Source organism: Bubalus kerabau, chromosome 23 (genome assembly GCF_029407905.1).
Source record: "Bubalus kerabau isolate K-KA32 ecotype Philippines breed swamp buffalo chromosome 23, PCC_UOA_SB_1v2, whole genome shotgun sequence".
In the NCBI taxonomy this organism is placed as follows: Eukaryota; Metazoa; Chordata; class Mammalia; order Artiodactyla; family Bovidae; genus Bubalus; species Bubalus kerabau.
In genome coordinates this window covers 37,753,731-37,772,551 of record NC_073646.1, presented here as the reverse complement: position 1 = coordinate 37,772,551, position 18,821 = coordinate 37,753,731, and the positions used below count along the sequence as shown (strand labels likewise).

At 39.8% G+C, this 18,821-nt stretch overlaps 1 protein-coding gene across 1 annotated transcript in view; it reads left to right on the top strand.

Annotated features, from left to right (window-relative positions):
• Window positions 1-18,821, top strand: part of LOC129637734 (cytochrome P450 3A24) — a 42,932-nt gene that overhangs the window by 8,768 nt on the left and 15,343 nt on the right. Inside the window, exons 3-7 of the mRNA XM_055561996.1 lie at window positions 2,294-2,346; window positions 4,645-4,744; window positions 8,609-8,722; window positions 8,973-9,061; window positions 12,672-12,820. Coding sequence (XP_055417971.1) covers window positions 2,294-2,346; window positions 4,645-4,744; window positions 8,609-8,722; window positions 8,973-9,061; window positions 12,672-12,820 — 505 coding nt within the window. The remainder of the gene's footprint in view (window positions 1-2,293; window positions 2,347-4,644; window positions 4,745-8,608; window positions 8,723-8,972; window positions 9,062-12,671; window positions 12,821-18,821) is intronic.

Genomic DNA, 18,821 nt, shown 5'->3' with positions numbered 1-18,821 from the left:
AACTTGTCCCAGTTTTTTTTTTTTTTTTTTAATAGATTTTAAAGGAGTGGTTCTGAAACTGTTAGCTCCCATCTGTAAGAGAGAAAAAAGCGGCATCCACAGCCATGGCTTCTTTCTACTGAAGGTGTCCCTCCCTGCTCTAGATGGGAGTGTAGACAGACTTTCCACTGAAGTTTTCCTTCCCTGGTCGGACTTAGTCTGTCCCTTACCAATGCAGGCGCCTGATTCGCCTCTCCCGGTTCTACCACTGAGATGGGGTGGAGATGCACCAGGAGTAGATCTGATGGCATCCCAAATTGATTTATAGTTCCATACCACCACAACCTTTGTTTGATTTGTCAGAGTAGTTTCCCAAAATGTATCCCAAGCTAGGACTACTAGGGGAAGCATCCGTCTTCCCTGTGCCTATGCACATTCCTGAGTACAGTCCTGACTGTAGTAGAAATGGTGAGTCATAAAGGGATAAACAACAACCAAGATGTCCCTTCTGAGTGTCACCACGCCAGTATATGTGATGGCAAAAGGGTCGGCCAGCGAGGAAAAAGTGATTTTTGTCCTCAAGCTACTAGAACCAATCCTTCCAGTTCATTTCCACAGAGAGAATATCTAAGGAGTTGAGACAGAAGCCACCCCAGAGCCTCTTCTGGTCCAGTAAGAGCTAGCACTACCAAAGGAAGAAACCCTTTGCATTTCCAATCTGACCAGATCCTGCAATTCCCAATCTGTGTCCTCAAAAATCTCATGGTCAGCAGCAGTGCTTCTCTCCACATAGATCAGAGGCACAGCCATGACAGACTCACTTTCAGATCGCTGGTCCCTGAGGCAGGCAGCAAGAGCGACCTTTAGCCTGAGAGACATTCCTGGAGTTAAAGTTCTGTCTTGCTCCCAAATATGCTCTTGTAGCTTTTGGCTCCTAGCAAGACCAGGCACTTCCATGACTACCAAGCTTGGGGTCTAAGTGAAAGTACATAGTAACGGCATGAATCTCAAGTCCATTGAAAGTCTATGACCCAACAGATTAGGTTAGTAGTTCTGATTCCCCACGCAATTACAAAATGGTCAAAGGGACCAGGAAAAAGTGACCGAGAAAGGAAAGTTCTGTCCACACGCTTTGCCCTCCTCTGGCCACTCTCCTCACAGGGACATTGGGTGTCTCTTGGCATTGACAGGTGGTATAAACCCCTGACAAGTCTCCCCTTTTTGGATCTGCCTTCAGTCATTACGAGGCACCGTGAAACTGCAGAGCAGGGCTCATCACTTGCTTTGTGCAGGGCATGTCATTCATTCACACAAGCAAACCATAGAGTTAGTAAAAGTAAAGCAGAAAATATGTATACTGAGAAAGCAGATAGGCTAGAGCTCTTGAATGTTCTTACCCTGTCCTGAAGATCCTGGGCAAGCCCCAAGATGGTAGCTTAACGTGAACAATGCAGATTCGTGATCTCCGAAGAAGACTTAGCTTCTGGACCAGGGACCAAGCTTGATCACTCAAGAGCTTTTGCGCAGCAGAGATTTATTTAAAGTACAAAAAGGGACAGAGTAAGCTTCTGACATAGACATCAGAAGGGGGATGGAGAGTGTCCCCCTCGCTAGTCTTAGCAAGGGAGCTATATCCTTTTTTTAATTGGTTATTCCTATCAAGCCAGGTGTTTAAAATGCACTGTTCTTTGTATAGTTGTGGCACCTCCCCATTTTTTTCTGTGTTGAGCTGGAGGACTAGGAGGTATGTCCACTTTGTCATTCATTCAGTCACTCACTCACTTTCTCATTGAACACACACCCCTTAGACTTCTTTAAATCTGCGAGATTAAAAGATGTTACTAGTGCTTTAACTTGCTTATTCCGCTAGAATTCTAGAAAGAGCTCATGAGAGAAATGAAAAGGCTGCTTAACTAGGAGATGAAAGTGTGTGTAGGAATCTGTTACTTTCCTCAGCTTCAGTTTTGTCACATGTCCATGGGGGATTAGAGATGAAGAGATTTTAGACAACACATGCACAAGGAAAAGCCTTCAGGAAGACAAAGAGTAATTAGTATTCACTGACATTCAAGAGTGATTTTAAATTGTCAGTTTCAAATATCTCCTCCATTTTCCCTCCTTCCCCTTAAGACATTTGTGAATAAGAACCAATACAATATTGTAAAGTAATTTGCCTCCAATTAAATAAATTTATATTAAAAAAAGTAAAAAAAAAGAACTTCCCTCCATCTGCCAGTGAAAAATAGTAGTTTTGTGAATTAGAGATAGGGTTCAATACAGGATATTAATAATGTAATATTGTTTTTCCTTATAGGGTGTTTGTGAGTTTGATGAAGAATGTTTTAAAAAGTATGGGAAAATGTGGGGGTGAGTATTCTGAAAACTCCCATCAGACACACTTGTTATAATAATCCTGCCCTCCCCTGGTGGTGTGGACGGCACTCTCAGTCCAGAGCTTCTTGGAATGAAGTCATTTGCTGTAAAGCTTGCATGTTTTTTCTACCAGAGATCATGAAGGCCACCAGGTATCCAGGTCCACACTCTGAATCAGGCTTGGAGGATCACAGGTCGTCACTTTTCTCCAGACTTTGAGGCCCAGGGACTCCTAGCATCACTTTCTCTCCAGGATCTCACTCTTCCTCCCCTTTTCCATTTTTCTCTCCTTAGGTTACCTTTAATTGCATAAAATGCATTATCCCAGAACATTCTAATATGTGCTCATAAATGTATCTTATGACCCTTTCCCACATGATTATCTTTTAATTTAAACCCAATATCCTTTATTTAAACTCTGGATTTAATATGTCCTTTTGGAAAAAGAAATGAGGGTTATAGATTAACATAATGGGAAATCATTTCTGCTCAGCTTTTTACTTTCTCTACATGTATGGAATTTGTTTAATTTTCAGGTAAGATTTTCCAATAGAATTGTATTCAATGATTGTTTTATCTACTGTTTTTCTCTGACCTTGAGGAGATGTAGGGTATATATATCTAACCCAGAGTCTGTGAGGTGGGCTTTAGGAGCTGTTGGAGGTTTGGTGAGAGCAGAGGGAGAGGTGTCTTGTGGTGCTTCTTTGCCAACAGCAAGTGGCAGAGGCTCTACCCGTCTAGACCTCTTCATCTTCTCTCATGAGGCCCTCAGAAACCATGGGAACCTGTGAGTTGCCATGGCCCCAAATGTCAACCTGGTTGAGTGGAAAGAATACATAGCACTGGGACACTAACTGGCCCAGCTCCAACTGCCCCTCCAACGCTTAGTAACTGTGAGCTCTGGCTGGAGTCCCTTTTTCATGGTGGATCCCAGTTCTCTTTTAGAAAATGGTTCTCATGCATGGATGTATGAGGAGCACCTGGGAGAGCTTGTTATAAATACAGACTTCGACCCCACTCATCGATATGATCTGAGGTGGGTTCAAAGATCTGATTGTAACGGTTAGTGAGAGAAATTATTAAGATGGGAGTGACATCATGAATATAAAGCAAACCACTATCTCTTCTCCACCCAAGTGTTGTTGCAAAACCGTGGTGGGAAGAAGGGAATCATCCAAGTAACATGGTCAGTCAGGTGGAAGAGCAGATTAAGTGCCTCCTCAATCCCTCCTGTCACTGCTTCAGCACTAAATGCTCTTGACACCCACTTACACCCTCTGAGTTTTAGAACAGCTTTTGGAAATGGGCAGAAGTAAGTGCAGTGTTTCTCTGCAATTTTTATATGTGATCATGAAACCATTTGAGATTCTTCTGTGGAATTAAAGGAGGAATAGGGAACATGTGGAAAATCTTCCAATTTGTTCTAGCCATTGCAAGTGATTGATAGTGGAACCAAAATGTCAGAAGACAGTAAATAACTCAGAGTAAACCTCATTCCAGGGGCCCATTTCCATGAAGGGACATCCTGATAGTCAGGAGATCAGGTCAAACAGTGACATGTCACATCTGAGGAGTCAGCTTTGTGTGATAGGTGGGTCAAACGTGGGCCCGCCCTGCTGGTGATGGATGTCATTGACGTGGAGCCTGAGGCCCACAGGACCCATGTAATGAAAAGAAAATAGTTAAAAGATGAGTTATACATACTTCTCTGATCTTTTTCATTCTCTTTTTCCTTTTGTTCAAATTATCCTGAACTTGATGCTACCAAGGATATCTCACTATTTAAAATATTTGCTCAAAAAATATTAACTAGTAAGCAAATTTTAGAAAATAGGACAAAAAATCTTTCATATCCCACTGTCACTTGTGGAGCATGCCAAATCTTCTTCCATTTGCAGATATATTGTTACATATTTATGATAGATGTGTCTACAGTTTTCATCTAATATTAAGTGCATTTTCATGTTTTGGGTATGTCTTCAAAAATGACTGAGTAGATGGTCTCCCCTTAATTATTTTTTAATTTTCAGATAATTTGCTTCCTTCAATTATTTACTAACCTAACTTCCTTCTTGATAATGAAATATATTAAACATATAAAAATTATGGAAAATGATACAGGAAATACCCATATACTTACCACCTAGAATTAGCAGTGTTTTCATGGTACTTTCAATGATAACTTTAGAAGGATGGATTATGTAATGTTAAGAGAAGCATCTGGACTTCCAGGTGTGGCTCCAGCTGCAGAAAATGGCTCCATAAGTCTCATCAGCTCTGTTTTCCCCACAGGGTTTTTGAAGGTAAACAGCCTCTGTTGGTTATCACAGATCCAGACGTGATCAAAACAGTGCTAGTGAAAGAATGTTATTCTGTCTTCACAAACCGGAGGGTAGGCATCCATTTTTTTAATTTAAAATTTGTTTATTAGATATGCATTTTGAAGTATATTATAAATTCACAGGATGTTGTCAAAAGAGAAAAATACAGAGAGGCTGGATGTCATGTACCTTTCATCCTGATTCCTCCAACGGCAATACATTGATTAATTAGACTACAATTTCAAAGCAGAAAACTGACATTCATACTATCCACAGAGCATATTGTGATTTCTTCAGTTTCATGCTCACTCACTGTGTATGTTTTGTTCTGTGAAATGTGTCCTAGATGTAGATTTGTGTAGCTACAAATTTGTGTAGCTACAATCAACGTACAGAACTATTCCATCCCTACAAGTCTCCTTCTTACTGTTCTTATATAGTTGTAGCATGTAGCTTGTTTTTTCCTCTTATCAGGGTCCTTAGCATAGCAAACACTGCTCTTTAAATTTTGATGAGTGATTTATCAATTTTCCATTTTATGAATTTTGCCTTTGTTGTCAAGTCCAAAATATCTTGACCTAGCCCTAGGCCTTGAAGATTTTCTCCTATTTTGTCCCTAAACATTAAATCATTTTATGTTTTATTTAAGCCTAAACCCATTTTATGTTAGTTTCTTTGTAACGTGTGAGGTTACGTTTTTGTTTTTTTTTTTTTTTTAATTTGGCTTCTAAATGTCTGAATTGCCCTAGCACCATTTATGGAAAGACTATCCATTTACAATAATTTGTTTATTTAATATTTATTCATTTTTAGCTGTGCTGGGTCTTCGCTGCTGTGCTCGGGCTTGAGCCTGGCAGCGGGCAGGCGTGCGGCTGCAGAGGTTAGCTGTGGGCAGGTGTCAGTGCAGTCGAGTGACAGTAATAAGGACTGGCCTTAGGCATCTGAGCATCTGCAGGGGCCTGTCATAATGTTTTGCACATGCCCACCCAAAAAGATTGACTGCTGGTATCAATCCTGGGTCTTATAGTATCAACGGTGGCACTAGCTGGGCAGCTCTAGTGGGGTTGGAGGCAGTAGGGTAGGATTCATGAAACTCCCTTAACGCCATGAACATGGACTAAAAGACGACTGATTGTTCAGTTGACTGGGGAGAAAGGCTACACACACTGGTCAGTTTCCGTTGGTATCAGAAGCTGCACATGGCTCTTCCTTTCTCTTTTTTGCGCCTTCCTTCCCCTCTCCTTCCCTTGCCTGCCATGTCTTCCTGGACAACCCAGTCCTAAACCCGAAGGTGAGCCACAGAAGGTGGGCAGCCTCACACATCAGGGTGGGGCCAGAGAAGGAGGACAGTGGCTCCAAGTCAGAGACTGAGTAGGGAGGGGAGGGTGTCCACAGGGATGGCAGCTGAGCACTGGTAAAGTGAAAGTGAAAGTCGCTCAGTCATGTCCCCATGGACTATACAGTCCATGGAATTCTCCAGGCCAGAATACTGGAGTGGGTAGCCTTTCCCTTCTCCAGGGTATCTTCCCAACCCATGGATTGAACCCAGGTCTCCCACATTGCAGGACGATTCTTTACCAGATGAGCCACAAGGGAAGCCCAAGAATCCTGGAGTGGGTAGCCTTTTCCTTCTCCAGGGAAATCTTCCTGATACAAAAATTGGACTGAGGTCTACTCCATTGCAGGTGGATTCTTTACCAACTAGCTATCAGGGAAGCCCCTTTCACTTTCCCTGGTAAGGGAACCCAGAATACTCACTTGTGGGGTTGGCCCATAAGGCGAGGGGGCATCGTGAGTGGAAAGGGATGCATTGTGGATTGGGTCCATAAAGGAGGATTGATCAGGTAACAATATAGAAAGGATGATGGAAGCCGGCATTCTCACTGTTGGAGAAGAAGTCACAGGTTCAGAGACTGAGAAACTAGTCTGTGGAGTCACCACCTGTATTATCAGTGTAAATCCATGCTTTTCTGTGTAGATAGATGATAGCAGGCCAGATGATATAGACAGATGACAGATAAATACAGATAAAGACAGATAGGTGTGTGTGTGTGTGTGTGTGTAGCTACAAAAGCACATTATACCTACTGCTTTCCACTGATATAGTATAGACACCTGAGCAGCTGCAGGGGTCTGGGATGGGGTTTTACACATGCCCAGCCAAAAAGATTGGGGCTGGCAGCTGATATGGATTTTGGGTCTCAGGGCATCACTGGCTGGAGCAGCTCTCTTGGGGTTGAGGGGGAAGACAGGACGCAATAAATTGGAATCTGCGCATTACTGACTTGATGGACATGAGTTTGGGTAAACTCCGGGAGTTGGTGATGGACAGGGAGGCCTGGCATGCTGCGATTCATGGGGTTGCTAAGAGTTGGACACGACTGAGCGACTGAACTGAACTGACCTTAACTGAATATAGAACCCTAGGGAGTGATCAGCACCAAAATTTTCAGAGGTTGTTCAATGACTATGCTGGCACTTGGTTTCATCATAGCAAAGTTTCTGGGGTTTTCTGCAGAGCAGGATACAGAGAACCATAGTCACTCCTGCTGCGTGGTTGACACTGGTAGTCCCTGCCCTTCTTCTTTGTTCCTAGTTGTCTCTAGATGTCTCGGCTCTGCTCTTCTCTGGGAAGGGTGAAAGCAAAGCAGGTCATTTGTGCAATGTTCTGAAAGGCTGGAGAAACTGGTCACTGATGCTGTTGTCTCTTTTAGTCATTTTTAATTTTTCCAGCAAGGGAAAAATGTCTCAGGCTGGGGAAATCCCTCTTGATGCTGAGCAGTTCAGGCCTAGAGGAAGGGATGATGCAAACATCATCTGGTCTCCTCTTTTTGTGAGTTATTTTCAAGTGTGCTCTGTTGTATTGCTGAGGCTTCTTAGACCTATTTTCATTTACTGTGAGCTATCTAATTATGAGACAACAAAGGCTGGAGTCTCCACTCTGGTGATGAGTCTCCTATCTTGAAGATGTCACTTTAGTATTTCATCATTAAAGTGCTATTAGCTGTAGGTCTTTTTGTAGATGCTCTTTATCAAATTGAGGAAATTTTTTTGTCTTCCTGTTTTGTGAGTTTTATCATGAATGAGTGTTGGAGCAATCTATTTTAAAACAAAATATACATTTGAAAGATTGAGGAGATTTTCAAACAGGTTTGCCTCATACGCCTGTCCCAAGCTGAGAATAGAGTTGTCTTCTTTCCCCTTCTTTTCCTGGGGGAAAATGAAGGGGGAAGTTTTCCATATCATTGCATAATTTTTTTCAGAAGATCAGGTAGATTCATAATCTTTTGTGTAGTTAGTACTACTTAAAAAGCCCCCACCATGTCAACATATTCCATCTTCCAGTTGGTCAGGCTGTAAATATATGTAAAGACTGAAGTAACCTGAGGCAAAATGCAGTCTGCCAAGGCTATCTGGCTGGCTGTCACCAATCCCTTCTCTGCATAGCCCAGGAACATGAATTAGGTCTTATTCCCTTCTATCCCCCTGGAAGAACCCTTTCCATACTACATGGGTCATGTGTGTTTAAAAGGAGATTGGAATATGAATGCTGGAAACCACATCAAGTGGCTGAATGTCTCTTCCACATTCACAGGAACCTAGACATTCAGGATAAATGTTTATTGTGCATCTAGCATAGGGCCTGGTACTACATAGATAGTCATTAAACATGAAGGGGACGACAGAGGATAGATGGCCGGATGACATCACTGACTCAATGGACGTGAGTCTGAGTGAACTCCGGGAGTTGGTGATGGACAGGGAGGCCTGGCGTGCTGCGATTCATGGGGTCACAGAGTCGGACACGACTGAGTGACTGAACTGAACTGAAAGATTTGTTGGATACATTGTTCCCAAATATTAACAAATTTTCCACAACTGTTGAGACTTCCAACACTTAGGTAGGGTAAAATGTGTATTGCTTTCAACTCTAGGTTTTTGGTCCAATGGGAATTATGAAAAATGCTGTTTCTGTGGCTGAGGATGAACAATGGAAGAGAATACGGACATTGCTCTCTCCAACCTTCACCAGTGGGAAGCTCAAGGAGGTAAAAGAAGAGGGTTTTCCATGAGCAACTTCAAGAATAAGGTAGAAAATAAATTCATATCCCTGTCCAAGGAGTGGTGTGCCAAATTTGAGTTTCCTAAAATGGTTTTTATTTTCACATCCTAAAAGAGACATCGTCAGATTCATAATAAAATGTCACTTAAAGCTCCATGCCCCTGAAAACCAGGTTCTTCTAAAACTTGAAAACTTCTCCACATTTAACTTCCAGTGCTGTTGTGTTTTGTGTCTAGATGTTCCCTATCATTAGGCAGTATGGAGACGTGTTGGTGAGGAACCTGAGGAAGGAGGCAGAGAAAGGCACGTCCGTCAACATGAAAGAGTAAGTAGGAGTGGAGCTGCTGGTCCTCTGAGCTCCATGGAGACCCTTGTGTTTCCTGCCTTGGAGCCAAATTCCTACTGCTGAGTTACTCTAGTGACCAAACAGAAGCAGGTGTATGGTTTACAATTCCGGCTGGCCGGTCACCCAAGAATGAGTGGTGGCTCATGAAAATATCAGAAGGTATCTTCTGTGTACATGAGCCAGGATTAACTTATTTGCTTAAGTGTCACCTTGGATATTCTGGGAGACAAAAATACACAGTTTGGTCTTAAGTCAGGGAGTGTGATGCCTCCATCTCTGTTGGTTTTCTCAAGATTGCTTTGGCTATTTATGGTCTTGTATGGTATTTTTTGGGGCTGCAAAATCACTGCAGATGGTGATTGCAGCCATGAAATTAAAAGACGCTTACTCCTTGGAAGGAAAGTTATGACCAACCTAGACAGCATATTTAAAAGCAGAGACATTACTTTGGCAACAAAGTCTGTCTAGTCAAGGCTATGGTTTTTCCAGTGGTCATGTATGGGTGTGAGAGTTGGACTGTGAAGAAAGCTGAGCGCTGAAGAATTGATGCTTTTGAACTGTGGTGTTGGAGAAGACTCTTGAGAGTCCCTGGGACTGCAAGGAGATCCAACCAGTCCATCCTAAAGGAGATCAGTTCTGGGTGTTCATTGGAAGGACTGATGCTGAAGCTGAAACTCCAATACTTTGGCCACCTCATGCGAAGACTTGACTCATGGAAAAGACTCTGATGCTGGGAGGGATTGGGGGCAGAAGGAGAAGGGGACGACAGAGGATGAGATGGCTGGATGGCATCACCGACTCAATGGACATGAGTTTGGGTGAACTCCAGGAGTTGGTGCTGGACAGGGAGGCCTAGTGTGCTGCAGTCCATGGGGTCGCAAAGAGTTGGACATGACTGAGCGACTGCACTGAACTGAACTGAGCTGATGGTTCCATATAAACTTGAGGATTATTTGTTCTAGTTCTGTGAAAAGTACCACAAGTATTTTGATAGGGATTGCGCTAGATCTATTTGGGTTGCTTTGGGTTGTATGGACATTTTGGAAACATTAATTGTTCCTCTCCATGTACATGCAGCATCTTTCCGTTTGTTTGGATTTCCTTCATCATTTTATTGTTTACATAGTATAGGTCTTTCACTTCCCTGATTAAGTTTATTCCTAGGTGTTTTATTCTTTTAATGTGATTTTAAACAGGATTGTTTTATTATTTTCTCTTTCTTATAGTTCTTTATTACTGTATAGAAAAGCACCAGATTTCTGCATATTAATCATCTATCTGCCACTTTACTGAGTTCATTTATTCTAGTTTTTTGGTGGAACTTCAGGGGTGCCTATATAAAGTATTATTTCATCTGCAAATAGTGATAGTTTTACATGTACCCTTCCAATTTGGATGCATTTTACTTCTTTTTCTTGTATTATTATGGCTAGGACTTCTAATTCTATATTGAGTAGAAGGGGCAACCATGGGCATCCTTGTCTTGTTCCTGATTCTAGAGACTACTTAATGGTACAAAACAGACACATATCAATTGAATACATTTGAGAGCCCCAAAATAAACCCTTATACTTAGAGTCAATTAATCTATGATAAAGGAGGCAGGAATATACAGTGGAGAAAAGACAGTCTCTTCAATAAGTATGCTGGGAAAACTGAACAGCTACATGTAAAAGAATGAAATTAGAACATTTTCCTATACCCTATAGAAAAACAAACTCAAAATGGATTAAAGATCTAAATGTAAGACTGGAGACCATTAAAACATAGAAGAAACAATAGGCAGAATGCTCTTTGCCATAAATATCATAACAATATGTTTTTGGATTTAACTCTTAAGGCAAAGAAAACAAGAGTAAAAATAAGCAAATGACCTAATTTTTTATTTTTGCCTAATTGAACTTAAAAATCTTTTGCACAGTGAAGTAAAATATTGATAAAATGAAAAGACCACCTAGTTAATGGATGGGAGAATAATTTGCAAATGATATGATGATAAGAGGTTAGTATCCAAAAATATATAAATGTCTCATACAACTCAAAATCTAAATAACAAACAACCCAATGAAAAATGAGCAGAAGATCTTAATAGACATTTTTTTCAAGTGAAGATATACAATTGAAAAGACGTTCAACATTGCAAATCATCAGAGAAATGCAAATGAAAATCACAAAATCAGCCAACACCTGTAAGTTTGAGTGAGGATGTGGAGAAAAGGAAACCCTGGTACAGGGTTGGTGGACTGTAAACTGATGCAGACACTGTGGGAAACCATATGGAGGTTTCTCCAAAAGCTTAAAGAGAACTATTGTCTGTGTTCCGTCATGTCCCACTTTCTGTGACCCCACAGACTGTAGCCCACCAGGCTCCTCTGTCCATGGGATTTCCTAGGCAAGAATACTGGATTGGGTAGCCATTCCCTTCTGCAGGGGATCTTCCTGACCCAGGGATCAAACCCAAATCTCCTGCCTTGCAGCCTGAGGACTGTGATATGATTCAGGAATTCCACCCTGTGTATACATCCAGTGAAAATGAATACACTAATTTGAAAAGATACATGCACCCCATTTCTTTTATCAGCTTTATTTACAGTAGCCAAGATATGGAAGAATGTAAGTATCTGTCAGTAGATGAATGTTGAAAGAAGATGTATCACATGTGTGTACACACACACACACACCCCACACACACATAAGAAATATTACTGAGCCATATAAAAGAATGAAACTGTTCCATTTACAACAACATGTATGGACCTAGAGGGTATCATGCTTAGTGAAATAAGTTAGAGAACGACAAATGTTGCGTGTTATCATTTGTATGTGGAATCTAAAAATAAAATGAATAAATATCAATATAACAAAACAGAAACAGACTCACAGTGTAGAAAACAAAGTGGTGGTTACCAGTGGGAAGTAGGAAGCGGAGTGCAAGATAGGACAGACGATTAAAAGGTACAAATTGCAATGTATAACGTAATTGTGCTACAGGGATAGACTGTACATAACAAGGAATGTATTCAGTATTTAATAATAACTTTAAATGGAGTATTTAAAATCGTCCTTCTATACCTGAAACTAATGTGATATTGTATATCAACTCTGCTTTTGCGCTAAAGGGGAATCAGCTCTGAGCACAATTCTGTGGTGAGGTGAGACCCAGATCAATGTCCCCTTTCTTGACTCCCCAGGAAGAGTGAATTTACTCCCTTTGCTCTGCTCAGACACAGTCCATATACACCTTTTATTGCCCATAGTCAAAGCTCACTACTGTCCTTTGTCAGATTATGGGTTCTATCCTTCGATGACTGAGCTCCTTGAGTTTGGCAGTGGGGGGTCTAACATGCCTTAGTGTCCCCATCTCCCCAGCACAGGGGCAGTTGCATCATTCACACTCATACACACCTCAGGAGTGAGTGATAGTAGCAGACAGTCTTCCATGATCCAGCAGGTGGTTCTGAGAGAGTGTGGCTCTTGACCTGTCTTGCCTGGGCATCTGATTTTATATGATTTTCTTGTTGACTCTGTTGGATATGGATAGTCAACTGGTCCTGATTTTAACTGTCTGTGTTTATCTTTCTCTACTCAGGGTCTTTGGGGCCTACAGCATGGATGTGATTACTAGCACATCATTTGGAGTGAATATTGATTCCCTTGGCAACCCGCAAGATCCCTTTGTGGAGAATGCTAAGAAGCTCTTAAGATTTGATATCCTTGATCCATTTCTTCTCTCAGTAGGTAAGAGTCCTACTACATTTCTTTTTCTGTATTCTTCCTCCTGTCCCTCCTTCCCTCTCATTCTTTCTTCTTCTCTTCCTCCTTCCTTCCCTCCCTTTCTTCTTTTTCATAGGTTTATTGAGATATAATTCACCAATTTAAAATATACAATTCAATGGTTTTTATAACCTAAGTGTCCATTGATGGATAAATAGATAGGAAAAATGTGGTGTTTATACACACAGACACAAACACAACAGAATACTCTTCAGCCATAAAAAGGAAGGAAATTCTTTCATTTGCAGCAATGTGGCTGGACCTCATGCTAAGTGAGATAAGTCAGACAGAAAGACAAATACTATATGTTGAATCAAAGGAAGAAATCCAGACTCATAGAAAAATGATGTCAGAGTTTTGATTACCAGAGACAGGGTTTGGGAGATAGAATTGGATGATGGTGGTCAAAAGGTACAAATTTCAGTTATTACTTAAATCAATAGTCCTGGTGCAATTTGCTTATAGGTATCCAGTTGTCTCAGCACCATTTACTGAAAAGCCTGTTTTGTCTCTATTGAATGGTCTTGGAAACATTTCCATTGTTCAGTTGGCCATAGACAAGTGGGTTTATTTCTGGACTCAAAACTTTATTCCATGGATATATGTCCATCCTTAGGCCAGTGCCACATTGCCTTGATTAATGTAGCTTTTGGTAAGTCTTAAAATCAGGAAATGTGAGTCTTATAACTATTATTTTTTTCAGTAATATTTTGTCTTCTCTGAGCCCCTTCCAATTTCATATGAATTTAAGCTAAGTTAGTCAGTTTATTCAAAGAGCTCAGCTAGAGTTCTTTTTTTTTTTTAATTTTATTTTATTTTTAAACTTTACATAATTGTATTAGTTTTGCCAAATATAGGGAATATCTTATATCTGTCAATGTGCCATCTTGACAATGTGAATGTTCTGATTCATGATCATGGCATGTTTTTCATTTACTTACATCTTCTTTAATTTACTTCAACAAGGTTTTGTGGTTTTCAGAGTGTAAATTTTACGTCTTTTATTTCATTCCTACTTTTTCTTTTTGATGTTATTATAAGTGGAGTTATTTTCTTAATGTCACTTTATATTATTTATTGCAATACAGAAATACAATTGATTTTGTGTTGTGATCTTGTATTTTTTTTTCTTTTTATTTTAGTTGGAGGCTAATTACTTTACAATGTCATAGTGGTTTTTGCCTTGATCTTGTATCTTGAAACCCTGCTGAACTTATTTATTTTTTCTAATAGGTTTTTAGTGGTTTTCTTAGGATTCCCTGTATAAAATATCATGTTGTCTGATAGTAGAGGTTTAGTCTTCATTTCCTATATGGATATATTTTATTTAATTTTCTTGACTAATTCTTCTGGTTAGAATGTCAGGTACAGTTTTGGGTAGAAGTGGTGAAAAAGGCTTCCTTGTCTTATTCTTAATCTTAGAGAAAACCATCCAGTTTTCCACTATCAGGTATTAGTGTTAACTATGGGTTTACACAAGTTGTTAAATATGTGTTTTTCATAGATTCCTTTTATCAGGTTGATGACAATCCCTTCTGTTTCTCTTTGCTGAGAGTTGTTTTTTTTTTTTTTTATCACAAGCACGTATTGGATTTTTGTTACATGCTTCTTATGCATCTATTAGATAATTGTGTGGTCATTGTTTATTACTCTATTGAAATGGCATATTATACAAGCTTGCATTCCTGGGATAAAGTACACTTATATATGATGTATACATCTTTTTATATGTTAGTAGATTCAGTTTGCTAGTATTTTGTTGAGGATTTGTGTATCCATGGTCATAAGATACATTGGTCTATAGTTGTTTTTTTTTTTCCCTCTACTATCTTATTGTTTCTCACACCAGGTTAATACTGATTCTGAAGAATGACTTTCAGAGTATTCTGTCATCTATTTGTTTGATGAATTAGTGGAAAATTGGCATTAATTCTTTAATTATTTGAGCAGTGTTCAGCATGGAAACCATCTGGACCTGAGCTTTTCATTGTCAAGTTGTGGGTAGTTTCTTGATTATCAAATCAAACTGTATTTCTTATAGGTCTATTCACATTGTTTCTTTCTTTTTGAGTAGTTTCTGTTTAATAATTTTTTCCAGTATATTAATTTATTTTAATTGGAAGATAATTACACTACAATATTATGAGGTTTTTTGTCATCCATCAACATGAATCAGTCACAAGTATACATGTGTCTCCCCATCCTGAAATCCCCTTCTCATCCCTCTCTGCACCCTATCCCTCTGTATTATCCCAGAGCACCAGCTTTGGTGCCCTGCTTCATGTATCAAACTTCCACTGGTCATCTATTTTACATATGGTAATGTACATGTTTCAGTGCTATTCTCTCAAATCACCCCACCCTTGCCTTCTCCCACTGAGTCCAAAAGTCTGTTCTTTACATCTGTGTCTCTTTTACTGCCCTGCATGTAGGATTGTCAGTACCTTCTTTCCAAATTCCATATATGTGCATTAATATACAGTATTTTTTTTCTCTTTCTGACTTATTTCACTATGTATAATAGGCCCCAGGTTCATCCACCTCATTAGAACTGACTCATAAGTGTTCCTTTTTATGGTGAGTAATATTCCATTATGTATATGTCGGAGAAGGCAATGGCACCCCACTCCAGTACTCTTGCCTAGAGAATCCCATGAACAGTCCATGGGGTCACTAAGAGTCAGACACGACTGAGTGACTTCACTTTCACTTTTCACTTTCATGTATTGGAGAAGGAAATGGCAACCCACTCCAGTATTCTTGCCTGGAGAATCCCAGGGATGGGGGAGCCTGGTGGACTGCCGTCTATGGGGTTGCACAGAGTCGGACACGACTGAAGTGACTTAGCAGCAGCAGTAGCAGCAGACTTTTTGATAATGGCCATTCTGACTCATGTGAGATGATACCTCATTGTGGTTTTGATTTGCAGTTCTCTAATAGTGAGTGAGATAGCATATTCAAAAGCAGAGACATTACTTTGCCAACAAAGGTTCGTCTAGTCAAGGCTATGGTTTTTCCCGTGGTCATGTATGGATGTGAGAGTTGGACTGTGAAGAAGGCTGAGCGCTGAAGAATTGATGCTTTTGAACTGTGGTGTTGGAGAAGATTCTTGAGAGTCCCTTGGACTGCAAGGAGATCCAACCAGTCCATTCTGAAGGAGATCAGCCCTGGGATTTCTTTGGAAGGAATGATGCTAAAGCGGAAACTCCAGTACTTTGGCCACCTCATGCAAAGAGTTGACTCATTGGAAAAGACTCTGATGCTGGGAGGGATTGAGGGCAGTAGGAGAAGGGGACAACAGAGGATGAGATGGCTGGATGGCATCACTGACTCAATGGACATGAGTTTGAGTGAACTCTGGGAGTTGGTGATGGACAGGGAGGCATGGTGTGCTGCAATTCATGGGGTTGCTAAGAGTCAGACCCGACTGAGCAACTGAACTGAACTGAATGATGAGTGAAGTTGAACATCTTTTCATGTGTTTATTAGCCATCTTTATGTCTTCTTTGGAGAAATGTCTGTTTAGGTCTTTTGCCCAGTTTTTGATTGGGTTGTTCATTTTTCTGGTATTGAACTACATGAGCTGCTTGTATATTTTGGAGATTAATTCTTTGTCAGTTTCTTCATTTGCTACTATATTCTCCCAGTCTGAGGGCTAACTTTTCACCTTGCTTATGGTTTCCTTCATTGTGGGAAAGCTTTTAAGTCCCATTTGTTTATTTTTGTTTTTATTTCCATTACTCTGGGAGGTTGGTCCTAGAGCATCTTGCTGTGATTTATGTCAGAGAGTGTTCTGCCTTTGTTTTCCTCTATTTATAGTTTTTGGCCTTTCATCTATTTTGAGTTTATTTTTGTGTATGGTGTTAGAAGATATTCTAGTTTCATTCTTTTACACATATTTGACCAGTTTTCCCAGCACAACGTTTTGAAGAGACTGTCTTTTCTCCATTGTATATTTTTGCCTCCTTTGTCATAGATAAGGTGTCTTTGGTGTGTGGATTTACCTCTGGACTTTCTATTTTGTTCCATTGGTCTATATTGATTTCTGTCTTTGTGCCATTACCATTCTGTCTTGATGACTGTAGCTTTGTAGTATACTCTTCTCTGGTGGCTTAGACAGTAAAGAATCTGCCTACAATGCAGGAGACCTGCATTGAATTCCTGTGTTGGAAAGATCCCCTGGAGAAAGAAATGGCAACCCACTCCAGTATTTTTGCCTGGAGAGTCCCATGGACAGAGGCACCTGGAGGACTATAGACCATGGGGTCACAAAAAGTCAGACAGGACTGAGTGACTAACACTTTCACTTTCTTTCAGTATAGTCTGAAGTCAGGAAGATTGATTCCTCTAGTTCCATTCTTTCTCAATATTTCTTTGAAAGCATTCTCTCTAAAATCAGGAACAAGACAAGGGTTCCCACTCTCACCACTACTATTCAACATAGTTTTGGAAGTTCTAGCCACAGCAATCAGAGATGAAAAGAAATAAAAGGAATCCAGACTGAAAAAGAATAAGTTAAACTCACAGTGTTTACAGATAACATCATCCTCTACATAGAAAACCCTAAAGATGCCATGAGAAAATTACTAGAGCTAATCAATGAATATAGTAAAGTTGCAGGATATAAAATTAATACACAGAAATCCCTTGCATTCCTATATAAAACAATGAAAAATCAGAAGGAGAAATTAAGGAAATAATCCCATTCATCATTGCACCAAAAAGAATAGTTAGGAACAAATTTACCTAAAGAAACAAAAGACCTCTATACAGGAAACTATAAAACACTGATGAAAGAAATCAGAGATGACACAAATAGATGGAGAAATATACCATGTTCTTGGATTGAAAGAATCAATATAATGAAAATGAGTATACTACCCAAAGCAATCTATAGATTCAATGCAATCCCTATCAAACTACCAATGATATTTTTACAGAACTAAAACAAATAATTTCACAATTTATATGGAAACACAAAAGATCCTGAATAGCCAAAGCAATCTTGAGAAAGAAGAATGAAGCTGAAGGAATCAACCTTCCTGTTTAATAATTTTTAATAGAAAATTTCAGATTGTCCCTTTCTGAGTTAGCTTCTGTACTTCATGTCTTTTAAGGAATTTGTCCACTTCCTCTAAGTTATGTAATTTATTGGTGAGCCTTGTTCCTGGTATTCTTTTAATATCAACAGTAATCTCTCCTCTTTCATTGGGATGCTACGTATTTGAGCTCTCTCTCTCTTTTTGGTCTATCTAGCTTCAAAGTGCTTCCATGATAGCTCAGTTGGTAAAGAATCCACTTACAATGAAGGAGACTCCGATTCAATTCCTGGATTGGGAAGATCCGCTGGAGAAGGGATAGGCTACCCACTCTTGTATTCTTGGGCTTCCCTTGTGGCTCAACTGGTAAATAATCCACCTGCAGTGCAGGAGACCTGGGATCAATTCCTGGGTTGGGAAGATCCCCTGGAGAAGGGAAAGATACCCACTCCAGTATTCTGGCCTGGAGAATTCCATGAACTGTATAGTCCATGGGGTCAAAAAGAGTTAGACAAAACTGAGCAACTTTCACTTCACTAGCTTAAAAGTTCTTTTCAAAGAATTAGCTTTTGGTTTTATTGATTTTCTCGATTGTTTTTATTCTATTTCATTAGTTTCTGCTCTTGTCTTTATTAATTTCTTCTTCTAGATTTAGGTTGAGTTTGCTCTTCTTTTTTCAGTGAGTTAGGGTGGAAAGTTAGATTCATGCCTTGAGGTCCTTGTTCTTTTTAAAAGTAGATATTTATAGCCTTAAACTTTTCCATGAGCACTGTTTTTTCTACATCCCATTCATTTTGGTAAGTAATAGTTTCATTTTTATTTATTTCAAAGTAATTCCTGGTTGTATATTTGATATAGTATACAGACCATTGTTTATTTAGGAGAGTATTGTTTAATTTCCATGTATTTGTGAGTTTCCCAATTTT